At 43.4% G+C, this 27078-nt stretch overlaps 1 protein-coding gene across 14 annotated transcripts in view; it reads left to right on the top strand.

Annotated features, from left to right (window-relative positions):
- The window catches only part of NDST2 (N-deacetylase and N-sulfotransferase 2), a 133582-nt gene that overhangs the window by 82751 nt on the left and 23753 nt on the right, over positions 1 to 27078 (top strand). For 5 of the 14 annotated variants that reach the window (XM_058421614.1, XM_040071814.2, XM_040071819.2 and 2 more), the window contains 3 exons: positions 1031 to 1090; positions 8875 to 9132; positions 25143 to 26532. In XM_058421614.1, the coding sequence (XP_058277597.1) occupies positions 25540 to 26532 (993 nt within the window). In that variant the 5' untranslated portion in view covers positions 1031 to 1090; positions 8875 to 9132; positions 25143 to 25539. The remainder of the gene's footprint in view (positions 1 to 1030; positions 1091 to 8874; positions 9133 to 25142; positions 26533 to 27078) is intronic. The other 9 variants (XM_040071812.2, XM_040071813.2, XM_040071818.2 and 6 more) reach the window with 3 other exon arrangements.

The raw sequence follows: 27078 nt of genomic DNA on the forward strand, positions 1-27078 counted from the left end.
GGAAGGCAGAGAGCTGGGTGTGCTTCATTGTATTTACAGGCAGAGCAAGTGTGGTTCTTGTTTAGTAATTGGCTGTAGAGGTATTAAAGATTATTGGAAACTCAAAGGTCAGAATTTTTGCTGAATCAGGGTCTGTGTGAACTGGAAGGCTACAGAGGTACCTGTATATCTGTGGCACAACTGATGTCAAGGAGCTGACTTCAGAGGCTGTCCAACAGGTATAGTAAAATTACAGCAGTCTAGTCTGTGCCCTCCCTCGGGGTGTTGGTGACTCTTGAGGTGCGTGTGCCTGTCTCAGTGTGTTTGTACACACGTTTCCTGAGCTTCTGTTGGCTTCACAAAGTACTTCCATCTGTGTGATCGCCAGCCAGGCAGAGATGTGGAGGAGGGTGTGACTCCCTCCTTGGGGGTGGTTTGGTTTTGTTTCACAGTATACCTAATTGTAAAGGCTCTGGGGAATAGACTACACAGACTTTGTCACACCATTGAAGTTTTACTGAATTGATTTAGCTGTGGCCAAGACAAAAGAAGGTAACATCTTACAGTTTGCTTTGTTGGTTGTTTCAAAGACAGCAATATTAATGAACAGGTGTGAGAAATCCCATTCGGATTGTGCTGGCATTTCCAGTTCTCTCAGCTCATAACGAATTTGCTTGTTCTGTGAACTTTCTTTTTCCTTTGTGGTTCTAAATCCAGGTTCCTCATTTGTTGAATGGGGGGGATTTTTCTCTCCTGCGTTTGTAAATTCTCATCTCGCCCCACTCTTTCTCACTCCCGCCCAGCTGAGCTTGCTGCAGTGCAGCCCTGTGTCGTTGTCCAGTCATTGCCAGCACAGCTGGTGTCATGGCCTCGGTCTGTCCTCATGTCCTGGTTAGTGTAATGCAATCATTACCTTGGCTGTGGAGTGCGAAGGTGCGCCTGCTGAGTAAATGTTTACCAACATTGCTGAAGGCTAACATTAGGGAACAGGAGAGAGAGAGAGGGAAAGATTAAGTCTTGTTTTGTCTCTTTTTTATTTAATTTAATACAGAACCTTGTTCCTGAGTGAAGCAACTGATGCGTACTTTCCTTCACCAGACTGTGACCAAAGGTAGGTGCACAATCTTTTGCATTTTTATGGACTGATGTGTCCAGATTTGGTGAGGGGAAGACCTCAAGTCCTTATGAGCAGTCTCATGTCAGGAATGAGGTATGGTATTAGGTGGAAGAGGAGGCTAGACTTTTTTGCTGCAGTGTGAAGTTGCACTCCTCCTTCATCCCTTTATGAAGAGTTGCCGAGGAAACAATTTCATGTCTCTGGTCTTCCGTTGTACTGTTCTCAGAAAAAAGTGGCAGATGAGTTAATTTAGATCAGGAAGGAATTTCTGATGCAGTTCTGTGACTGTGATACCGTGATAGGACTGGGCGGTTGCTTACTGCTAAATACTACTTTATTTAGATGGAGTTACTACTTCCATACCTTCTGGGCAAAATTTGGGGCAATGTTGTTCATTATCCATTAACCCTGCCTTTGAAAAGAAATGGGAAGGATGTGGGCTAAAAAGCTTTTAAAGTTTCAGATTTTGTGTTTCACAGAATCTCTGACCCGTGCATTACAGCAAACATTATTCCCTTTGGGGGTAACTATTTACGTTGTTTCCAGCATACTGGAACTGCATTCATGACTTATACCCACAGGAAATAACATAAATGTGACTAAAAATTAAAAATAGAAATACTGGATTGGTCAAAATTCTGTGCTGAAGGAAAGGAGTCCTTTTTTTCCTCTCATTTCTGTCTGGATGAACAGTGAGGGAAGGTTATTCTTGTGGAGCTTATTTAGTATATATATTTGAATACTGCACTCTAATATAGCAAAAAAAAGCAGCAATGTTCTGCTGAGATGTCTGACAGAAAACTTGCAGAGATTGAGCCTCCTGTGATGTTTATAATTTTCAGGTGCTAATATACTTACAAAAGTGTTAATCGTGTCTTAGGAGTGGAAGTTCCTACAATCAGTGCAGTAGACAGAGGGATGATGTGGTCCAGTGAAAGGTTCTTAGATTTTTTTCTCGGAAAGAACAGAGATGATTTAGTTCTGTATGTGTGCTGAGCAAATCTGGTTGAAATACTTTTTCATGCCTTAAAGAGTGTTGTATGGATTTCTCAGACTGTTCTACATGAGTAGACCACTACGGCTTCAGCTGTGCAGAAAAGGGGCCTCAGGGGCCGGAGAAGGGAGGATGGAACAGCTCATGACTTAGGCAGGTAGTCTGGGTTTATAGAAAGGAGATTGCAGGAGCTGGTGCTTAGTGCTGAGTTCCAGTGTGCAGTAGCTGAGGCGGTGAGGAAAGGTGGATATGCTGAAACACGGACTTTGGGCTCTTTAAGCCCTACACACGCTACGATTCTAAATTCCTTTGTATGTCAACCAGAAGCTGAACTTTACCCTAATTTTCCTGCAAAGGCTCTGATACTGGTGAAATTAAAGATTTCTTCCATACAGCTCCCGCTTTTTTTTGGCAGCCACTCATGCTGCAGCTTTTTGCTTTTTCACAACCCTAACCCTGAGTTTTTTAGAAACATGTAGACAAAAGTCTATGGACAGATGAAAGGATTTTGGAAGAGAGGTATGACCTGTGTTGTTGGTGGGGCCCTGTTATCATAGCTGATTCCAGTGTGATTCGAATACTAAATCTTGTCTCCTTTAAACTTTTTATCAGATTTGCAGGGAAACTAGTAAAGGAACAAAAGTAACTTGAAATGTGCAATACATGTTTGTATACTTGCAGTACATTCTTGTGAAGAGTAAAGTGGTAGAAGAAGCTGCAGCTAATTTTGCAAACTTGAGGTTTTAAAAAGAATAAATTACACAAAAGTTTGAGATGGAGTAGAATGAGTGTAGTGACCACATTAGCATTCTATTTAGCTTGAATAGTGGTGTGCTTCCAGTGACATTTGGTGTAATTTTCATGTGTGAAATTGATAAATATTTATAATAAGTGAAAGGGTCAAAATATTAATGGAATGCTTCATGTATTCTACTAGTGTCAATGTATATGTGACATCATGGCTAGAAGAGCAAAGGGAGAGCAATGTTTGACTTCAGCTATAGCCACAGTAAGTTGCTGCTGCACCACTGATTTCATTGACAGAAAGGGTAGAAAAATGGGGAAACACAACAAAAATGTAGAAATTATAGGAGATGGAAAGGAGACCGTGCAGTTAGAACATCCAGCCAGGTAGTCCATGCAGAATCCATTTCACTCTGCATGAAAATGGAGTTATTGGAAAATTTAAGTCCTTATTATTAATTTAAAAGTTGAATTTCGACTTTCCTTGTGCTAATTCGTGATTAGTTCATCCTTAAGCAATACTTACTTATTGCTTAAGAGTAATGTCTTAATGTTTCCTGCCTATGCCAGCAATATCCTACAGTTAAATTGCAGAAAGTGAGTCCCAAAATACATAAAGCTTACTTTTCAAAAAACTTTTATTTTCGTGTGAGATAACTCTGTTCAGTTGTAGCAGAAGCAGAGAGGCAAATGACTTCTATTATATTTTAACTTTTTCTGGTTCTTAACTCTGTCTGTTTTGTTAGTTGGTTCTAATAAGAATTTATCTGCCAGGTATTCCTTTGCAGTCGCCAGTTCTTCGTCTCCATGTCTGGAGTAGGTTACAGTAAACCAGTTCCTCTGAAACTTGTGGAATTAACCTAATATTATCAGTGAGGTCCTGTCATTGAAACATCTCCAGAGGTGTGCCAGTTTATTTAAATGGTGCGTCTTCATGACATCGTGCCGCATTTATGCAACGGGGTTGGATTTTAGTGCTTGGGCAAGATTTGATTTTAAACATTTTAATTAGCTTATTGGTCTGAAGTTTGAGAACTGGCAACATTCATGGTGGATTTTTGCCAGTTACAATTTACGTAATTTTTAAGGATTGGCTGTTGCTGAAGATGAGCCTGTCTAGTACTAAAGATGAATACAAAATGAATTAACTATCTGAAGTTGTAGGCACTATGAAGTATAAAGACCACATAAAACTAGCAACCTGCAGAGCAGCACCCACTACCCTCATTATCCTTTCCTCTGTATAAGCATACTTTATCCCCAAGTGGGCTTTGGAGATCCGTGAGATAAGAAATGTGAGCACAGCTGAATAGAGACAAAAAATTAATTACAAGGCAGAAGGGCATGACTTAGGGTGCTTTGTAGGGGCATGTTCCTCCCTTCTGGATGTATCATCCATTTGTCAATTGAATGGCTTAACTCTGACCCTTTTCACCCTATTCATCCTGCATTTTAAATGAATAGCCTGGTTGGGGAATGATGCATTCAATACACGAAGAGCTCTTCCCCTCCCTTAACATGGAAGATGGAAAGTAACACGTTATTGTTACGTTTGATTCTATAAATGCAGACACATGTTCTTCCTTTCTTTCACCCTCTTCCACAAAATGATTCATGTGTTTAATATATTACAAAACTCTGTTAGTCTCTCAGATTATATTTACTGTATGTGGTATTAAAGTTGTTGATCCAAGGCCCACACCAAACTGCCAAGGTATGTCTGAAGGCCATGCTTAAAAGCTTCGGAAATCAACTTAGATTTTGATTATGGACAACTTGGAGGGCTTCCCAGAAAAGACCTGCGCAGCTGACAGTTACAAGACATGAATATTGTTTCCATTGATTTTTAAATCTGTTCCTGCAACCGCTGTGCGCCAGCCTCTTGTGATGGTACAGCAGGGGGCGGGAGCTGAGGCAAGGGTGACCCCCGTGCAGCAGTGCCACCGCTGATGGGCGCAGGCTCTGAGCGTGGCAGGCAGGGCTGCGTGCCAGTGGCAGGGCTTGTCCACGCTCCCTGCAACATGGAGCAGTGGTGGAAGATTGGGTTGTTTACGAACCAAGGCCACTTCGTTGAAACATATTTACCTTGGTATTGGACTCTTTTTTAAGCGACTGATACAAAACAAAGGGAGAGGTTTGGGTGTTAGCAACACCTTAGAAATGACACCATTACACAGTATGACCCTGGTGGCGAGGAAATACTGCAAATGCTGTTAATGTTTTTGGGAAAACCATGGTTCTTTCTTAAGGTGTAGGAACTCTAAAAGATACGTTTCTTTCTCTGAGTTGTTGGTTCTGATTTTTAGATGAGTTTTCCAGATTATGGGTATTAGAAGTAGAGGAAGGATACTGGCTGGTCCAGAAGTACTGCAGCAGGCATGATTTCTGCCAGTGACAGAAGAGAGGCTTTTATCTGAATTATGGCTAGATACTTTGAATTTGTTTTCATTTTTCTGGGCATTACCCTCACAAAAATTACTTTTTAAATCTGTTTTAATTCACAGATCTAAAAAACTTACCTAATCAAAATACTGACACCTTTACAGTGAATTAAAACTTCTGAGGATTGCTTGGTTTTCTTGGTAACCTTTTCTTGGACCCCTCAGAAGCAGTCTGCTGATTCTAGTGGAGACCCTCTGCTCTGGTGTTGTGTAATTCTGCAGTTGTGCTTCTGCTGTCACTATGTGATTAAAATCCATTGAGCAGCGAATATAAAGATCATGCAGTAGCATCAGAAAGGCTTTGTTGGGTATCACAGCCAGCACAGGGCATGTTATTGAAAGACCTACAGGGTTATCTCAATGACTGGGGAGCTGCCTGGGAAGGGGAGACTGTCCTTAAATTGAGCAGCAGTAGAGACTGTTAACTGGTACCAATATCCATCATTTCCCCCTTGATTTCAAGTGCTCTTTGGAAACAATCATCACAAACCTACACTGTGCAGAGCTACATTATTGTGTTATGGCAGGGTAACTAGGACAGAACTGTTCAGAAAAATACCACTGAAATCTCACCATAACTGCTCGCATGAGGACGTAGTTCTTGGGCTAAATGGTGCCTGTACATGGTGCTTAACTTCAGTTGGGCTAAATTATTCCTCTGCTTGCCATGGGTCTGGGGGACGCTGTGGAATACTTGTGGGAGTTGGCAGGGCATGGGAAAGGGCAGGAGGTTTGGTTACGGAGGATGAAGAAGAGGAAATCTAGCCTTTGAGAGAAATACTGAAATTGTGACTTTAGGCAGTGAACAAAAGTTAATTGTCTTCATATATCTGGAGCAGTAGTAATTCTTCTTTCTAATATTTTCTAAATGGATAGACTTGAAAAGATTACCAGCAAGTGTCCAGTAAGCCTGAATCTCTATAATGCTCTGGAGACTGGAGAAAGATCTATTAAGTGTATGGTGGAAAACCATCATGAAAATCTTGGTTATTCTAAAAATCGGTTCTTTGTTGTGTGCAGTCAGAATTTTCTCTCATCTTTCTGATTAGTGGAGTATCAAGAGATTTCCAACATCTGCTGTTTGCATACTGCAGCTTGAATGGAAAGGGGTTTTTTACTGGTATAAATGGGAGCTGGAAGCTAAAAATATTAATGGTTTTAGGTTATGATTCTTTGAAATTTTTTGTCAGCATCATCCATCTTCAGTCCACAAAGAGGCTTACAGATTTGCAGTGCTGCATTGTAGCATGACATGTATGTGAGAGAGTGGGTGGGGGTTTTTGTGGGGTTTGTTTGTTTGTTTGTTTTTAATGAGGCAAAATAGAGAATTGTCTCCTCTCTTAGATGAGGAAACAACATTTTTCAAAGGTGCTCAACTTCCATTTAACTTCCATTGATTGATTAGGACAGCAACTCTAGTTTTGTGTGTGTAATCCTTATCCCTCAGCACCTCATCTTTTATTCGCTGCTTAGCAATAAATATCTTTGTGTCTATGCGCTTTTCTTTCTGAAAGACTTCAGTGCTTTTTTCAGTTTTCATATTAAATAAATGAATGAAGAATTTGTGCTTTTTTGTAATACAGGGTAAAGCAATGCTTTTGTAATATATCTTCTAGGATTAAAAAACACTGAGCAAATCACTGTGCCATTATAAAACAGAAAGAATACATAATTGTGTGCCCATTCAGAATGAGTTTTATTGTTAATTCAAAAGGAAAGTAATTTACTCTTAGTAAACATTTAAAAACATTTTCTACCTTAGCTTCTAGGGATTTTTTTTTTTTTTCCTGTCTTGTCAAAGCAATGAGACAGGGAAATATCTTTGAGGCAGACCTTAAAGCTGGACATTCTACAAAAGCAGATTAAATCATAGTAGGTAAACCCAAGAGCAAGGTAAACCCTTGGCCTTTGTTTCTGATTTTAGTTTTTCGTTTGTTATTGCCAGGGTAAAATTTCAAGGAGGTGCTTTTTTCACTTTATAGCAGAGATGGTACCTGATGAATCGGTGAGATTCAGGCCTCTCCCAGGTGCTCTCTAACACCCTGTAACATTCCATTGCATTAAGCTCTCCCTGTCTTACCACAGAAGTGTTTGCTGTGCACTGTCAGCTCCTGTTAAATGAGCTCCTCTAGAGATGTGTGCTAGTGTGTCATCCTGTCTGGAAACCCTCTACTCCCAAACCCTGACTGAGAAAGGATACAACTTGGAGCATAGCTGGGGCATGGCATCTTTGAAGAGCAGAGTATGCTGCTGTGGTGGGAAGTGCCTTCTTTCCTGCCTGTCTCTCTGCTTCTCCATGACACCGTTTTCTGTTACATTTTGAAGTAAAGAGCCCCTCTTGTGCCAGGCTTTCAGGAGTTTAGCTCCACCCGATCCCCCAGCCATTGCTACCAAAAATGCTTACACAGGGACAGAGCATAATCTGAGATTTATGTATTTGTTCTTTTAATATGTTAATTTTTTATTAGTGGTGCACAAGAAGGTGATTTTTCTTTGTCCCTCTGTAGATTTATTCCAGTCTCCAGATTCCAATAATAGTGCCTGAATATACACAGTTGATTTGCTCCCTGCACCGCCCCAAATGAGATCAGTTCCCTCAGTGAAGCTGCAAACCACATTAGGGCAAGAGAAGCAATTTACTGCTGCTGAATACATTTTCTGAGTGTAGTTTCCCTCATCTTGTCAGCTTGTCAGTCTGGAGGCATCCATAAACCCGTGACAGCTTCAGAAGATGAACTCTGGCAGCAGGCTGTCAGGGTGCCAGGCGCTGCTGTCTGTGGGCTCCCTTTTGTCGCTCTCCCCCTTTGCCTGCCTGCTTGCTCTCCCTCTGCCTGCCAGCCTCTCTCTTCGCTGTCTCCTTCTCCCTCCTCTTCCCCACTCGCTCCCCACCTCCCTCTACCTTATTGATGTGGATTTAGGTGCTGCTGTTCTTGGTGCTGGTACCTTTTTGGTCTCCTCCTTGATCCTCGTGCCCCTGGAACAAAAGGAGAGCTGGCTGCCCATGGAGCAGCACCTGCCTTGCAGCCTGAGTAGTGAAAGGGAGGAAAGTGGGGCGCTCTGCATCCTCGCCCGCCTGCGCCAGCGCTGAGCTCGTTCAGTCACTTTGCTATAAATGCCTTTGAACTGCTGCCAGATCCCATTGTCTGCCGTGCAAATGGAGTTCAACACCCCACCGTGATTAGATGCACAGCGTGTAAGAGGAGGAAGGAATGGAGCTGTTGCCACCCTGACTGAGCATCTTGAATCTGCCGTGTGCCATGATAAGCTGAGCACCGGACCATGCTTTCCTTTGCACTGGACCGTGCCTTCCTTTGCACGCCGTCTTCCTTACTTTCCTCTCATTGTTCCTAAGATTTCAGGGAGTGACATGGAAGCTTTTCAGAGAGGAGCTGCAAAGCAAGATAGTTTCTGGGGGGAAGGGAGCTGTGCTTTTGGACTGTTTATGTGGGACTGTGCTTTTTCCACCACCTACCTGTAGCTGCAGTATGGTATGGTATAGCAGCTAGTCTTTATTGGTGCTTATGCTCAGCACTAACGTGCTCTTTTTAATAGCATGAATTTATTTACATTTTTCCGTTTGCCTGTGCTTAAAATTACAGCATCCTTAGGTTCACAAAATGACGTGAGAGATTTTGGCAACACCGAGTAAAGGGAAGGCAGCCACTGCTACTAATGGTTTATCCATCTACCAACTGTGCAGCCCAGCTGCCCTTCTCCAGAAAGGCCAGCTCACTGTGTGATTTTTGTGAAGACCAGCTCTCAGGCTTTCTTGCTCTCCATTTGGCTCTTGCCTTGGGTTGCTGACTGTCTGACCCCTTTGGATCGAGTAACTGCATGTAAGGATTTCACTTTTAAAGGTAGGTATTCCTATCTTTGTGCCTATCTTCACTATTCCTTGTCTGAGTGCTACCTAGGTTGTTACAAGAAAACACTGTTTTCTTCCGTGCCTTGCTGTTTGACTGCTTGTTAACCAGTCATTATCTGCAAGGACGATGCTTTGAGAGGAGGATGGAGGAGCTGCTATTCAGGGACTCTGTTAGGCAGTGCACTAAGTGGAGTTGGCAGGGGTTGTATCTCATACTGATATGCCCGCTATAGTTCCTTGCTCATTAAGCTCTTTGTTAGTTCCTTCTCCTCTGCCTCCCCCTGCTCTTTTTTGCCTCCTCACAGAATGTCTCTGCATCTAGCCTTGCTGCTGGGTTAAATTCAGGTTCTGAAATGCGCTGGAGGAGGATGAGATCTGGCCTGTGATGAACTGGTGGCTCATTAATGCACTTGAGTAGCACGGGGAAGGTGGCTGTAGCTGCGCACGCCTTTGCCTACTGCTCATGATGCACTATAAATAGACACTCCCTTGAACCTTCATTGTCACTTCGTGTCTCGGGTACCAGACTGGCAGATGAAGGGACACCAGCAATATTGGTAATTGATGAAATCACCGCAAAGATCAGAGCCATTACAGAGAACGTTTTAAAAAATCAAATGATGCCTTATATGTTTCCTGAGGACTAAAGCATAATTGCTAGTGTTTTGTCACACAGCAATCTCAATTCTCATTTGCATTTCAAGAGCAAAGCTAGTTCTGCTTAGTTAATATTTAGCAAGATGAAAGCTTAGAAATGGAAATTTTTATAGATATTCTTTTTCCTTTCACCACAGACTAGTAAATGATGACCCTTTGGTTAACCGTCTTTGATTTGCATTTTTTTAGTTTCTTGGGAACAAGATTCACTTGGAACATTGAGGGTTTTTCTGGTCATTAAAAACTTCTTGATCCTCAAGCTGACACGTCAACTGCCATTCTCCCGGTCAAGGCACATTAAATAGAATTTGGGTCTTTGAAAATACTCTTTTATTAACCAGTCACGTTCATGTCAATAGTGCAGATGCTTCTGAAATTTGGCCAGACACTGCAGATGTGTAAAGCAAGAGCATGGCCTGGAGCATAGCTTGAGACTTTTCACAAGGCCTCTTTTCTTAATGGCCTTTGGTTTTTCATCTTAAAGTAACAAATATAAGTTAGGTGGTTAGCCTGCATTGTAAGCACAGTGTAGACTCTTCCTGTCTAAAACCTGCCCTCTGAAATGTGGCTATATGGAAGAGGAGACACAGTTTTCAATTACTTTATCTTTCCCCTTCATTCCCCAAGTTCAGCTCATGAAGAATGAAGAAGGGTGATGGTCTCTCTGTAAGTGATGTCATATGTTTCAGGTTAGCTAAAATTGCAATGAATTTTTTTCCATATTGTTTTAGGATGTGGCCTTTCTATATCCAGTTCAAGAATCCCAAAGACATAAAGAAAAGGTATATTTTGATAGGAGCGCTTAACCAAAAGAGAGCCAAAGAACCCTATTGAAGGTTGACTTGATGCTAATTCCAAAAATCTTGGGTCTTACTTCTCTGCTGGAATTGTCAGACAGCCTCCCATGTGGCTTTTCAGCTTTGATGGAAATTACTAAAAAATACAAATGGTCTTTCAATATAAGCATTCTCTATTTTTCTAAACCATTTGAAATGGTGTATTAACTGTTCACCTTAGATGAAATATAACAGAAAGTTGTTAACCCTGCTGCTGTCCTTCACTGTGAAAGAACCATGTTAGGCACAGTAAAATGCTGCAGTGTGTCAGAGGCATTTCAGGAGTGCAGCAGCTGTTTGCCTCAAGGCACAGTTAAGCTCTTGTTGCAAGGCCCCTGTTCAGCCTGGTGTTACCACTTGGGTACATAGAGACATGTCCCTGTTGTTGTACCTCCTTTCACACACCTGGACCTTGCTGAACTTTTCTTCCAGCAGGGTGAAGTGCCAGTTGTGGAGCAGAGCTGGACAGGAGCAGGTATTAGAGCAGTTACTGCTCTGTGTGGCGCCTGTTTTCTGATGCTCCGTGATGGAGTCACTCGGTGCAGTAAAAGCATCAGTTGTGTTTGAAAGCTGGGGACTTTGTCTTATTCTCTGCAACACTGTAAAGAAGGTGATGGTTTCAATAACCTTGTTTCAAAAGAGACATTTGATAGTGCTCATTTGTAAAAAATGTCGTTGGGTTGGTGGAAAACAGGAGGGGAAAGATGTAAAGAAGGAAGGTCTGCAGACTAGGCCTGCTTGCACACATTATGATGAGCCCAGGCATGAAGTGAAAGGGAAACTCTGAGCTCTTCATTATCTAATGCTCCCTTAGGGCAATAACAAACTCACTGTAGAGTCAGCAAGCCCAGCCCAGGGGCTTGTGGAGAGGGAGCACACATTCTTAGAATATGCCAGAGCTGGAATATTTCACTGCAAGTATGAAGCCATTTGTAATGCAAAATATTCCTCAAAGGAATTTGGTCTTGCAGCTTGCTATTTGAAAAGCTGCTTTCAGTCAATGTGATGCCTTCTTCCAAACAAAAGGCTATGAAGTTAGGTATTGTATGAACATAGTATAGTCTTGCTTTTTCATATGCCTTATATGAGCTGAGATTATGCAGAGACCCTTGATTTAGAACTGAAAAAAAACTCAAATGGAGAAGTTTATCTCTCTTTAGTGTGCTGTAGCTTTTCAGCCTTTCTGTGGTGCTTAGTGACCGCTCTATGTTGTGTGCTTCATTTCAGAATAAGAAAATAATTTTTATACTGAAAATTCAAATGCAGAGTATATTTTTGTGAAGGCCAAAGGGTCTTCCTGGGGTGAGGGATGGGGAATGTGGGAGAGCACATAATAGAAACCTCCAGTGTCTCCCACTGAGAGATTGTTAGGTTTGTATTTCTATAAGGAGCAGGGGGCAGAAGATGAGGTGTTACTTCTGAGGTGGGAGCATTCATGGCATTGATTCAGCCTGCAGATGTTACGTCAGTTGGTGGAGTACTCTGTTTAGCATCGTGGAGGGAAGTGGAACTCTCCTATAAAAACAGAGGACTCATATCTCCTCTTTATTTGTATTCTTAACATTTGCAGAGTCCAAGGTGATTCTTCATGTAAGCAGTTTGACCTAAAATAAACTCTCTGTCTTTTCCCTTTTCAATAAATTAAATGTCACTGCCAGTAGTTGAACCTCTGAGGTGGGTCTTGTTGAATGAATGTTTTGATGCAAATAGCAGCAGTGAAGGAGAAGAAATATATGAAAGCCTGGAAAATGCAGTAGAGGGGAAGAGAATTTTCAGCCCTTCCATGGAGCAGCCTTTATGTTGTCAGCAAACCAAGCTGAATTACAGTCCTTTTGCTAATTGAACACTGATGGGGAATTTTTGACATTCTGTCTGTCTCAGATCTGGTTCTCTGGCATGTTTGCAGTAGAGCAGCAAGTGATGGCAATCCCACCCTCATCACTGTTTTGAAGTTTGTGTTTTACCCAGGTAACACCAGGATACCAATTCATTCTGATACATTCACAAAGTGCTGTAGAGGCATTGATGCTCAGCATCTTTGTGTAATGTGATTCCCGTTTTCCGGGTGGAGTTACGGAAGTGTGTAACCACATCAAGGTAAAAGTGGGGAAAGGACTGAAGTCAGCCTCACTCTTGAATTCCCTAGCTTTTAGGATGATGTCTGGCTCCCTCCCAGAGCATACATGAAGAACTCTCACTGTCTCAAAGATTCTTTGAACCCATTTCTGCTCCTTGTGGACCAGTGCACAAAGAGGAAGTTTAAGATTTTAATGTCCCACCCTGTCTCATCTCCTGTGGCAATGCTACTTGTCCTTTTGTTCTTCTAGCTCTGCAAGAGCAGAAAGACAGAAATCAAACAGGACACTGAAGTTTCTCTGGCACCTCCTCGTGGTCTCTGAACACAGAATCCTTGCTCATCTCTGGAGTCTTCCTCTCTGAATGCTTTGGGGAACTGGCATTTGGGTGAGAGGACAAAATCGGGTCCTTAGTTGATGTGTGCAGGATTGAGTTAGAGAACAGTCACCCTATCCTAACTCTGGAGGAGCTGAGTGAGGGTAGCAGAAAACTCGCTAACCCATCCACACGCCCTGTGGTGCTGCTGCCCAGCCTGACCGAGCACAGGGACACCAGGGCTTGAAACCAAGGGCCACATCCCTGGGTTTCCTGAGGCTGAAATGACCAGGGCATTTGTCAGACACTCACCTTGTGTGCCTGAGGAAGGGGACGATTGATGCTCAGGCTCTCCTGGGTGGGGTGATACTGGTCAGTTTGCACACTTGTCCGTGCCCCTCTCAGCTGAGAGGGACGTCAGGCAGCAAGGCCAGCAGCTGGCAAGCAGAGAGAGGCTGGGTCGCATCCAGCGGCAGGCAGCTGCCTCGCCGTGCTGCCTGGTCGTGTCAACTAAATTGGGTGGAAAAATACAGGCAGGCAGTGGGGAATACGGGCTAAAATAAACATTAAACCACTGGGGCGGGATTCTTGCTAGAAGTACCAAGATGTCAGCAGGTCCTCTGAATGTGCTTTGTGTTAACACTTGCAATCACAGATATTCTGCAAGTCACTTAGCGCTTCACGGGAGAGTGGGGACAAAGTCAAAGCATTTCAAATTACTGTAAAAACGCTAACCCAGATTCATAATGAAGACTGAATTTCACAGGCTTCACTTCTTTGTTGTATAAGAAAACAGCATGTCTTCCAAAAAACTGTAATCTTTATATTTCAGCTACCAAATTAATTGTATGAGAGTTAAGTACACCAAATCATTAGAGTTAAAATTAATTTCTGTATTTAACTTCTAAAATTAATGTCTCAAATTTTAAAATATATTTTTATATATATTTTAGTAACATAGCTCTTAAAAGTTGCCATCTATCTAAAAATTATTGAATTCTTGTGTTTTGTCTGCAATGAAGAAGGTAGGAAATTTCAGAGTTGGGATCCAGACTGCCTTTGTTCTCTCATTTGCAGCACTGTTGAGTAGAAAAAGGAGGAAAACATCGTGTCTGGAAGTATAGCGTTAATCTAATCTGAGGCTTCTAGAAAGCATTAATTATTTAGTTATAGTGTTGCTGCAAAGTCGAGTTTGAATTACTTGGATGCTAAATGCAGTTGTTTCTCTCCCATCACATCCGTGCACAAGATACAGTGTTAAGGGATCTGAAAATGAGAAAGTATCTGTTACTTCAGTGATATCAATTACCACATTTGAACTTGGGATTTCATCATTAATGATGAAATTTCAGCATTTATAATGTTTCTTGGGATTATTCTTTAAAGTAGGTAGTCTAAACTGTCATCTAGCTGATACCACTTTTGTCTGTGTGTGGGACACGGTTCACAATTGAAAGGGCAGAAAGCACTGCAGGAATGTAGTGGAGACAACTTTACTGCCTTAATGTAGCTCTTGCCTTTCATTGCTCCAGGATCCTTTGCTCTGGACAAAGGAAAGGGAGTACAGCGTGTTAGATTTTTCACAACCAAACCAGTAGTGCCTTTGGTCAGGATATGGGTGCAATAATGTTGCAGTGTGTCTGGAATATTGCGTGACATGGTGAATTTCAGAGGCACAGGCTGTATGAGCCATCCCCTGTCAGCATTAAATGCACAAGCTGTAATCGTGCTGGTCTGTTTCTGGTGGAATTCCTCTTTGAAGATGAGTTGTTAAGCCTCTTAGACCATGCTGGTTTTGGTTATTAGAGAAGCTATGTTTTTTAAATGTAGGCAAGCTAGACCTAACGTCTTGGGAAAATTCTGTCTTTAGGCACTAGGTTTCTGCCTCCTTAAGCAATGTGAGCTGTCATTTTCTCTTACTCCCCTCTGACTCTCTGTGTACTCCTCCATTTATCTCTTCCTCCTGCTCTCGGTTTTGCGTTTTGTTTCATGCTGCCTCCTATTCTTGGAGCAGTCTCCCCGTCTCTGCTGCCAAATCCTCCCTCCCTTTCTCTGCTCTTGTGAACCCATTTCTTCCAGCAATCATTCCCAAGTTGTTTACTTGACTAATTGTCTCTTTTGTAGCCTTCTTTTCTTGTATCTGCTGTTCTGGGTCATGTTTCTTAATGTGAGATAGTATGTATGGCAAGATAGAGGAGTGTATTTCGTTGAGCACTGTTTGCATTAGGTCTTCATACATCGATTAGTAATGAATTCCCTTTCTCATTTTGAGTGCAGAATTTTTCACTTAGTTCAGTATTTTCTGTATGCTGTTAAAATGCAGCCACGTTTTATCTTGAGGTAGTTGCTGGGTTGTGGAAAATCGGTGTCTGTATTACAACAGGTGTCATCAGCTAGCCTGTCTGTATAGATAAATTCAGCTGTGTTGATGAACCTGCATGAAAGGAAAATAAAAACACGGGGCTCTGAGCAAATGTGGCGGTGCCCAGCTGTACTCCTGTCATTGCACAGCCTCACTCTGTGGGAGTTGTGCTGCCATGGCTGTTACTCCCTAGCATGGACAAGCTCACAGAGGCAGGCAGGAGATGAATCTGCTCTCTGTTTCTAAACCATTTTGTGTCTCTTTCATATTAGTAGAAATGTGTGTTGGGAAGTGATAATGTTGTATGCAAGTGGTGGATCAAGTTGCTGTGTTTTTTGCAAAGCATTTTACAGTCTGAATACCCTGTACCAGGATAGACCAAGAGAAATATGCTCTCTGTCCTACTGAAGACCTCACCAGACTGGCAGAAGCACATTTCTACTTGGAGACAATTTTGTTTTTCTGGAAATTCTCTTCTTTCTATTCCAACTGAGATAACTGGATCACTGATTTTTAAAAAAAATTACTGGGATTTCCTGTTTTCAGTTCTTACTGGAACTAAGCTGAAGGTTTATTAAGAAAAACTAACACAACATTAATGTTTTCAGGGATTCTTTGGCTAAGTTTCATAATCAACTGTGTTCTGAATGCTTCTTTTTTCTGAAGTCCTGCTTCCGATATCATCTGTCCTTGCCTCTTACTGCTACATGTGAAACAGAAATAGTTTCATAATTATTTTATCCTGTAAATACTTATAAAGGCTTGCAAAATGGCACAGGCTGACTCAATTTTTTTGGCTGGAAGGTTAAGCATGTTTTTTCATTATCAGAATCTATAAGTGAACTTAATATTAAATTTCTTAATGAAAAAAAAATTGTGCTTCAATACATGAACGGTTTCCATGTTAATAATAAAAAAACTAATGCAGTTTTTGGTAACTGATTGCATTTCATCGGGCATCTTACTACTACATGTAATTTTGGGGGAAGAGTCCCCAAGATAGCAGAGTTAGTCTCCAAAAGCTGTAATTGGGCACCTTGCAGTTTTCAACACCCAGAATTGTTTTGCTTCAGCTGCAGTCCAAAACAGAGATCTATATTTTGCTCGAAACTCTTGAGCTTTCCTGACAAAACTTCAGTTTTTATCAGAGGGTGGATTTGATTGCAAATATGGCAGCTTTTTTTCCTGAGTTGTCCTAGGTGCTGTTAATTAGGATATTAATGAGGTCCTGAACTTAATTCTGCATGAAATAATATTTTAAAGATGCAGTGCTTCATAGCAGAAAAAAATCCTACTCATAAACACTAATTTAAAATGCAAGACTATAGCACCCACTCTAGTAATTAAGTCTCGAAAATGGGAGAAAGACTAAAAACGAGTGGCATGTAATTACAGTACAGTTTAAAATTGATACATTTGAGATGTATGTCTTTTCGAAAGATGTTTGTTTCTGAGAGTTGATTATCTGAAAACAAGGTAGAAACAAGGGGAAACAAGGTACAGTGATGTAATTGTTGTTGTGTAGTGAGCACGGCATAGCGTAAGCTGCGGAAATAACTGTGCGTTGCCTGCGATTTTGTATCAATTGAAAATTCAGATGATTTGAGAGAAAATTAAATAATTCCACCCACGTGAAGACAGGTAAGTCTAACAATAGTCACAACTTTTTATCCAGCAGTCTCTTGTCCTCCTGTCACTTACACATCCTTTGCCTATGGAAAAGTAACAGCGTGTGAAGCTGCGGCGGGGTCCCTCGAGGCCATAAGGACCAGGCTGGGCTGGGGCTCCCCCACGGTGCAGGGGGCCTGCATCCACGCTCTGCTGGCACAGGCAGCCCCCTGAGCACCGGGACCCAAAGAGCTGCCTCACCCATGGTGCAGGGGGCCCACATCCAGCCTCTGCTGGCACAGGCGGCACCCTGAGCACCGGGACCCAAAGAGCTGCCTCACCCATGGTGCAGGGGGCCCACATCCAGCCTCTGCTGGCACAGGCAGCCCCCTGAGCACCGGGACCCAAAGAGCTGCCTCCCCCACGGCGCAGGGGGCCTGCATCCACGCTCTGCTGGCACAGGCAGCACCCTGAGCACCGGGACCCAAAGAGCTGCCTCCCCCACGGTGCAGGGGGCCCACATCCAGCCTCTGCTGGCACAGGCAGCCCCCTGAGCACCGGGACCCCAAGAGCAGCACCACAGAGGCGGGCAGCCATGGGGACCGGGTTCAGCCAGGGGAGCGCGCGACGATCCGTCAGGTCTGCCAGGCAGAGCGTGCTTGTAGCACGGCTTGGGGCTGGCCTGAGCTCGGGTACAGCTCAGGAGGTGGAGGCTGCTCAGGGCATTCAGAGGCTGGTGCTGGGTGCAGTGCCCCCATTGAGATCTATTTCTGCCATAATGCTTGTGAAAAGGCAAATAATGACTTTTCATTGCGCAGATGGCCGTGAAGGCTTGGAGAGGACAGTAGAACACTTTGGATTTGCTCCTGTCCTGTGAGAACCAGGCCTCCAAACAGTTGTCTCACCCGGCCTGTGTAATCTCCAAAGACCTCAATTCATGCCTTTTCTACTCATTTTACTTTTCTTCCCATTGCTTACTCTTTTTGCCTGGCCAGATTTATGCCTTGCTTATATCACTTTTGCCTCTCTCTCCCTCTCTTGTTTTTTTTTGTTTTGTTTTTGTTGTTTTGTTTTTTGGGGTTTTTGTTTGTTTGTTTGTTTGGGGTTTTTTTTTGAAAACAGGAGTTTGCATTGTGTTAAAAGCTCTCTTGCAATAGCCAAGCCAGCAAAAATGTGAATGTTTTGTTCTCTGAGTCCAGGAGACTTATTTCAATCACACAAGAAAACAGAGAACTGGATAATTAGATACTGCAAAGGCTGGGAGATACACTATGAACGTTACACTGGGTGGAGGTCTTGTGAGTGGAACTTCTCAGTTGAAGGCAGGTAGGAGGGAGCTGGGGAACGTGTTCTTTTCCAAGCCCAGCAGCTTGTTACCCTGAATTTCTGTGCAAATACACCAGAACAGGTGAGCTCAAGAGCTTTCCTGAGGTTTTAAGGTTTGGTATGTCATACTTACAGTTTTCTTCTGATGTCAGTTTGGACAAACTTTCAGTGCGATAGTATTAAACCTATTGCCTACTGTCATATGCTCCTAGATAAAACTGATTGTAAAATATTATCTCCTATGTGTTATGTGACAAGAGGAAGCAACTGAATATAGAAGATCAGCCTCTTGTTAATTAAGGTGAAATTTTCTAAGTCCTCATAGGGAGAATGGTTAGGCTGCTTTCAGAACAATTACAGATAAACTTTCATAATATACAGTCTATATTAAGATACTTCAGCTCTGACTGACACTGAATTTCTTGGTTTTGCCACAGTTTGACTGTATTTCCCCACTTGATTAAGTTACTTAGGAGAAATCACCAGAGAAGACATTTTGCTTTCTGCAGCAGAATTAGTTGATCTGAATTGTGATAAGCGGAGAGCATGAGAGAATGGAAATGAGATTCTTGTCCATATCTAATGTGGAAGGAACTGCATCTATTTCCTGTTCCCACAGCTGAGTTGGAGATGTTCTGCCATGATAGAGCATATGTGTTGATTCCTGATGAAATGAAGCTGGTGTGTTCCCTCCCTTTGGGGTGACTGAAGAATTCACGTTGCACCTGGGAGTGGATTGTAGAGCAGCTTGGACTGCCTTTGCGTTGCAAGGCTCGAGCCTGCGCCCTCTCTGCCTCTCTGCCCCACAGCTGTGCATGTCTGGGTGCAGAGAGGAGCTGCTGTCTCACTATCCCCTGCTGTGGGAAAAGGGTTGGGCTCACACCTATGTGTCAGGAGAGGTATGGCCACAATGAAACTGCTGTTCTTGTGGTGGCCTGATCCCTAGATGATAAAGGCTCAGTACCATGTGAAATGAAGGAATGGATACATCCCTTCAGTTACCTCTGAGGAAGATGTCTCCTTTCTCTCCTGTGAGCAGTTGCATCACAGAGACCTGTGCATCCCCAGAGCAGTTACATCTGCTCAGCTGGTGGAAAGCTCTGACCTGTGTGAGCACTTCCACTGCTACAGTACCTGTATTTTTCCTTTTCATTTCAGCAGAGGTATGCAACTGCCAAGCTACATATTATTTTTATCAAGCAGCATCAGTGGCTGCTGAAGGCTGAAATTTTATTTGTTTGATTTTTTTAAACAATTCTTCAAGTTCCTATTTGGAGATCTGCTCTTTAAGCGGCTGAAAATACAAGACAACAAACTGTTTTGTTTTCTCTTCCCAAATTTGTCCTAAGCTGAAGCCATGAAACTTGTTGAGGTTTGTGGTTTGGACATTTAACTTGAAGGAATATGTCAGTGCAGAAGTTTGAAATTCCCCTGCTTTGGAAAATGAGTCAGATCAGTTGTAATGACCCTAAGCCGTGAGTGTATTACGATGGGGAGAAGGCAGGGAGCTGAAAACTAGATTTCCTGGAAGCTCTTATGAGGAGGACTTTTTTGTTTTAAGGGGAAAGGGTTGGTTTATGTTGCTAACAAGCAATGTTGGGCTATGCCTCTGTCACTGGCATGGAAAGGAGTAACCCTATTATGTTTTTTGTCACGTATAAGAGCAAGAGAGCAAAGATCTGCTGCAAACAAAGGTACCCATCCTGTATCTAAACACCAAGAACCTCGCAGGAATTGTGGGATCTCTGTGCAGCCCTCTGCAAAGCTGGCCTGGAGCTGGCCTCTCCAAGATCTCTGTCTTCATTGTCTTCAGACTTCATGGCACTGGCACACGGGTAAATTCAAGGCTGCAGTCAGGTTTCCACCGGGCTGAGAGGAGATGAGGGGTGCAGATCTGTTTAGCACGGACAGCAGTTTGTTGCTCTTGCAGAAGGTGTGAAGTTACATACCTGTCTAGGGGTGATAATAAAAGAATGAAAATAATTATTACTTCATCACACAAGTCTTCTCCTCTTCTATCCGACTGGCACACTCCAAGCCCGCTGGCCAGCAGGCAGCTTTCTGGCTCGGCCCAGGTCGGTACTGAGAGGCTTTTCCCTGTATGGAGACTTGCCCAAGCAAAACCTAGAGCTGGCTGGAGGCTGCAGTACTGTCTGTCAGCAGCATGGGCACCATTAGTGTTTCTTGCCTCTTTGATCTGAATTCTGTATTCCTTAGGCAGTCTCTCATGGCAGGATTCATCTGGCAGTGGATGTTAGCTGAAACATGGCTAGAGCCCAAAAATGAGAGTGGCAATTTCATTGCAATGTGGCTGTAATTTCCACAATATTTTTTTTAACCCAATATGTGAAATTCAAGCAACATTCATTCTCCTGAGCTTTCTGCTAATTCTTTTCCTGTGTGGCTTGCTGTGTTTTGTTGACACTGCTTACCAGGTTCCCTGTCTTTGTGAGAGAGGGGCTGTACCCGGAGGCCTGGCATACAGATACCACCACAGACAAAAAGAGGGGCTGTGGTGTCTCAGAATGGAGCAGACTAATGAGGAATTTTGTGTCATGATGACACCATTAAAGTGGAATGGGTTGGAAAATCAATCAGATTCCTTCTCTGATTACTGTATAACTCAATTACTGCAGTCCCCCGGGGGCCCAAGGCAACAACCATTCCTTCTCACAGGAAGTGCAGAAGGAAGGCCTCTGAAATAGAGCTATTGTGGACAAAGGCAAGATCTTGCTACAGTGCATTCCAGATGGAGAGATTATATTATGAATAATGAAAAGGGATGGGGAAATGTGCTGGTGGCACTGGGGCTTGGGTGGTAGCTCAGCTAGAAATGCATTGACAGTTCCTGATAAAGGTGTCAGATGATACCCAGAATCTTCCATGTGCCTCAGCATGAATGTACCAGAAGTCCCAAATACTTACATTCTGGTCAGTGGTTTTGGATAAGTGCTGGTCCTGAGCATTTGTGCTGATCTCCCACAATCATTTCCAAGCACAGGAAATATATCTGATGATCAGATGTTAAAACCACAGGGCTGGGGTTGTTATCTTGCTTTCATATCACATCAGTTGCCATGTGGCTTAGCACATGGATAATTGTGCTGATAATTCACAAAGCAGTTTATGTTTCACATTAACACTGTATATCATTAGGAGACAGAACATCTAAGTTTGATGAAGCCTTTGTCTTAATGCTGGTGATCTGTGGGAGAGCTGACCTTACAGCTGATGCTCTCTGATCTAGAGATGCTTTTCTGGCAGGACGGGTGCCTCCTGAGCCCGAGTCCTTGGACCTCTGAACACTTCATTCTTGCTGTGCATTTCGACTGCTGCCTCCCACAATTCACACTGAGGCAGTCCTGGCAGGAGTTCAGAGTGGACTTCAATTTATCTGGAAACCTGTTTCTTTGTGATGTTAGATTCCCAGGAGTTTGATGTCAAAAGAGGACACAGGTATTTTCCTTTAAGAGGGAAAAATTTTCACAGTAATTTTTTTTTTTTTCTTTCCCGAGTATAGATATTTCTCAGCTTTTCAAGTATAACTGGTTTCTGACAGTTCTCTTGCCTTTTAATATAAATAATATAAATTTTGTTCAGTGTGTTTGTTTGTTGCTTTTTTTTTTTTTCCCTCTTTTCATTTGAACCTAAACCAGCTGATGCAGTCCCCAAAGAAAGAAATGCATCCCGTGCCAGCTGGCATGCCCTCTGGCTGTGAAGCCTTGTTAAAGAGATGGGAGCTGACAGATTCTTGAGCAGCAATCTGATACAGGCCTTTTTTTTAATTTGTTTTTTTGAGCTCACCCATGTAACAAATGGGGGCTTGTTTGGGAGCTTCGCTAGAGGCTTGAATGGAGTCATTGTTATCAAAACACTGCTGTGATTCAGAAGTGCCCAGCAAAGGGGGCTCTTCTCCCTGCTGCCCCTCAGCTGGGCACTGCAGGTGTGGCAACCTAGCTTAAACTCTGTTTTCATTCTTATTCTACAGAATAATCCAGTTGTCCTGTGATTTTCATCTTTAAGCTGCTAGCTGGGAAACTGAAGCTACGGTTCTTTACAAAACAGAGTCAGTTCAAAAGTAAAAATTAAGTTGGAGAGGTGAATGAGTGCAACCAGGGAAGAGAAGTGTTTTCCATGTTGATGGTTTGGGGATAAAGAGTTGTAAAAGTAGAACCTTGCCAGGCTTTTGCATAAATCAACATCTTCTTGATTTTCTTACCATTACCCTGGTGTTTAGATTACAATTTCTACGCCAGAAACAGTTGCTTGAAAGTTCATAGAAGTAACACTTGGGCTCCTGAGTTTCCTCTACATTGTTTTCTCTTGCAGAAACAACTTTTTGTCTAATACACATTAAGATAGTGAATCTTTAAATCCAAACTAGTTTTTATGTTTCTATTTTATTGTTATTCAGTGGGATTGAAAAGCAAAAGGAAGTGAGTTATTTGGGAAGGCAATAACTTGGAATTCTTAAGTTTCTCCATCAAAATTGACTATTATTGGAATCTGAGTGATGAGTTCAGCATGAATTTGTTGCACAGGAATAGAATGAAGATTGCTTCTTATATATGCAGCATTGTGATATGCATGGAGCTGTGTTTTGCTCTGTCTTAAGGAATTCACCTCATTAAAAAGATACAGCATTTCTTGTATGTTTTTATTTTACCTCTCTCTGCCTTGCTGAATTCTGTCTCTGCCAGCTTCTGCCTCTCTGCAGCTTTGGAGCTGCAATGCCAAGCAGGAACGTGACATTGGGGTCTTCCTTGCAGAGTCAGTGAGATGGGAAGAGCTTTTTCTGCAGGTGGAAAGGCTATTTTCTGGTTGCATTTGGAAGGGGGCACATGTTTTGGGGGTACTATGCTGATACACTGGAATTCCTGGTGTATTACAGGGACTGGACTTTTCTTTTCAAAGCCTGCTCTGTCATTACAGAGGGCCATTTGGGAATGGAGACCCAATCCATTTGCAATCTTGGGACCAGTGATAATTCTACCAAAAATCCTTATCCATCTGCTATGTTGTAGTGCGACCTTCAGTAAGTTCTGCCGTGTCTCAGTTTGTCCAGTGGAAAATTACTTGTGTGATATATTTTACATTGACAGTGTACAGCTATTCTGAAAACCTCATGAGGGCTAAGGTTTCATTGTGCACTACACAAGTCAGTCCCTGTCTGCGGAGCTTATAGCAGAGGAGTTGTTTGAGCTAATACTTAATGATCATCATAAGGCTTGTGTAAAGAGCACTCTGACTCTCTTCCATCAGCTGTCATAAAGTTAGCAGTATTGTATCTCTTCATATAAAATCTGTTTGTGGTTTTTGTCTCTGCTTCAAGATGCACCAGCAGTTTGGAAAACAGCCTGGTGGGAATTGTTAGAGTGGGACTTTTGGCCTCATCTATGAACTGATAGTTTCCCTGACTCAGAAGGATTTTTTCTCTGTCTAGTAATGCACATTACAAAATAAGCATCTGTCTCACAAGTCTCTTTTTCTGGTGGAGCTAGTTGTTAGAAACCCCTAGCTTTACTATATAAGAAATTTGTATGCCTTAAACTCCTAGACAAACTAGTCATCTCATATTCTTTGTTTTAGCAGATTGGTAGTAACAGAAAAGCTCAAAAATGAGAGGAATGGAGAAAGGATGAATATCTCTTTTGGTAATATTATTTGGTTTTGCTTTCTTGTGCCTCCTGGTGTTGCAAGCTGTGCCAGTTGAGCAGGTGGTCAGAGGGTCTGTATGCGATGGAGCACGTCTGCAGGAGTTGAGGGGGTGACTAAAAAGGCTTTTAAAAGAAAAAAGGCGGTTTAATTTTTACAGAGAGCTCATTGTAAGCATCACTGACTGGGTGAGCAGCATCTGGCATTGAGGGTGTTCTTGCATTGTTCTGGGGGAGGCAGCAGGTGTGCCCCAAAAATGTGCTCGTATCCCTGGAAAGGCACAGGGTAGTGCTGTGGATAAGTCACACTGCTGGTAAGGGAGGGGAGACTCCACTGTGAGTTTTACTTTATTTTTAAACCAAGGAGAAATTTAGTTCATTTCTCTGGTGTTTGTTTTGGATTATTTGGTATTTGTTGGCTTTGTTGGGTGTTTTTTCCTTGAAAAATAACAACATATGGTGGAATAGTCTGCTGCCGTGAACACAAAGCAGGAGGTGAGAGAGCTTCCTAACAAGAGACTTTCATGTATTTGAGACCAGCCCAAATTTATGTCATGCTGTTGGTGATTTAAAACTGCGTTCATGTCCTTCAGTGGCATATGAGAGAAGGCGATGAAGGTTTCAGGAGATGTTTCATCTCCAGCTGCCACTGAATCAGTTGGCAACCATTGAGTGTGCAGTGCGTGGGAGCCTGTGCCCCGTGCCCTCTGTGCTGCCTGAGGGATGAAGCCTCTCCAGAGCTGTACTGTGAGACCTCTGGAAGAGAGTGAGTGCCCAGGACAAATGGGGCAGCCTTGCAGAGAGCGCTCTCTCCTCCTCCCGTTAGCTTTGAAATACAGGCTAGAATTAAAAGGGTCTTGTGTTTTCTGTTCAGTGGCTTGCAGAGGGCTGGGGGCAGGCCAGGTGCTGGGCTCTGCTGTAGTGTGTGAGAATCTCACCCAACGTGCACGGTGAGTTGCTGCGCACTGTCAGGACCTTTCTTCCAAAGGCCATCGCGGTGGTTCTGTCAAGCTCCCTCACAGATGGGGCGTGACGCTTCCCAGGGAGCAGACCTGCTGATGGGCGAGTGATGCTGCCCACCTCTCGCCTGCCAGTCCTGCCCTTTCATCTCAAGCCTGTTAAATGCCAAAGTCATACTGAGGATTGACTTTTTCTTTTTAAATTGCAGGATGCAAAGAGAAGGTGCCATCATGTGAATGTGAAACAGCTAAATGAGAAACGGGACACCTGAGAAGGCTGAGCTGAAACTGCTTGTGCACAAAACAACAGACTGATTTGCTGTTGGAGACGAGATTCTGGAAACCTTGCTCCTCCAAAGCTTTCTGAGTGAGAGGAGAGAAGCCCGAGGAAGCAGACTAAAGAGCGATGGGAATTGAGGGCCATGGTTACCTGAGATAAATGGCAGATCTCTGGGAGTCTCGCCTTGTAGCTGTTTGCTTTAGCTTTTTCCTTCTCTGCAGCTGCGCTTTCTTTTTCGTGAGCTGCTGCTGGGTACTGCCACGGCGGCACTGGAGGTTCCAAGGAGGGTGCAGAGCGTGAGGAGGGGGTGAGCCGCCCGCCTCACCATGATTCAGCTGTGGAAAGTGGTGCGGCACGTGCGACAGCTGGAGCTCCACAGATTGATCCTGCTGCTCATTGCCTTCAGCCTCATCTCCATGTGCATCCTGGCTTATTACGTCACTAACAGCCCCAAAATCAAGGAGCCGCCCCCGCTGCCCTTCAGTGACTGCAGCAACCAGCAGCGCATCTTGATCCCACCGCAAGCCAGCTGGAGGCTCACGAAATCCGTGGACACCTCGCGCACGGATCCTGTGGTGCTCGTCTTCGTGGAGAGCATTTACTCCCAGCTGGGGCAGGAAATAGTGGCCATCCTGGAATCCAGCCGGTTTAAATACAGGACAGAGATCGCCCCTGGCAAAGGGGATATGCCCACCCTGACAGACAAAGACAGAGGACGCTATGCTCTAATTATCTATGAGAACATCCTTAAATATGTGAATCTAGATGCTTGGAACCGAGAGCTGCTGGACAAATACTGTGTGGAGTATGGAGTGGGGATTATAGGCTTTTTCAAAGCTAACGAGAACAGCCTGCTCAGTGCACAGCTCAAGGGTTTCCCCCTTTTCCTACATTCCAACCTGGGGCTGCGGGACTATCACATCAATCCCAGTGCTCCCCTGCTCTACGTCACCCGGGCTAACGAGGTGGAGCAGGGTCCTCTGCCTGGCGATGACTGGACTGTGTTTCAGTCAAACCACAGCACCTATGAGCCGGTGCTGTTGGCCAGCACGAAATCCTCGGAGTCCATTCCCCACCTGGCCACTCACAAAGCGTTGCATGCCACAGTGATGCAGGACCTGGGTCTGCATGATGGGATCCAGCGGGTTCTCTTCGGCAATAACCTCAATTTTTGGCTGCACAAACTCATTTTCGTGGATGCCATTGCCTACTTGACTGGCAAACGCCTCTGTCTCACACTCGATCGCTATATCCTCGTTGACATCGATGATATATTTGTGGGAAAAGAGGGCACTCGCATGAAAGTGTCTGATGTAGAGGTAAAATCCAAGAGCAGATACCTCCAGGGGTTCTAGATGGATTTCTAGTGTGTGTGAGAAAGTCAGGGTGCCATTTCATTTGAGGGAAGGCGTTGATTGCTGAGTTGTACTCGTACAGAGAATTAGCCTGCAGAGATGCTGAGGCACCATGTGTGATGCTCTCAACAGTTTTGCAGGCGTAAGTGGAGCACTTCAGGAGCTGGCCTCTCTCAGTTTAAGAGGAAGATGCCTGTGGTAGTCCGTCCTGTCTCCTCTTTAATGTAAGGAACAAGTAGATGCAAGTTTCCTGTGCCAACCTATTTGTAGCTGTAAACTCTGCTGTTTAATGGAAAAGGCAAGTTGTGTTAGAATAGAACACATAGGATAATGTATTCATTATTATTATTTGTGATACGTATAAGCTGTATATGTTACATTGCAAAACTGTGCAGCCAGTCCATGTAGTGTAACCTGATACAGTCTATACTTTAGCCACCTAGCTTTTCAGCACACAGCTGAATTGGGAGAGGAAGGGTTTTCTTTTACCCTTTGCACCCTCCTCATGTC

Source organism: Hirundo rustica, chromosome 8 (genome assembly GCF_015227805.2).
Source record: "Hirundo rustica isolate bHirRus1 chromosome 8, bHirRus1.pri.v3, whole genome shotgun sequence".
Lineage (NCBI taxonomy): Eukaryota > Metazoa > Chordata > Aves > Passeriformes > Hirundinidae > Hirundo > Hirundo rustica.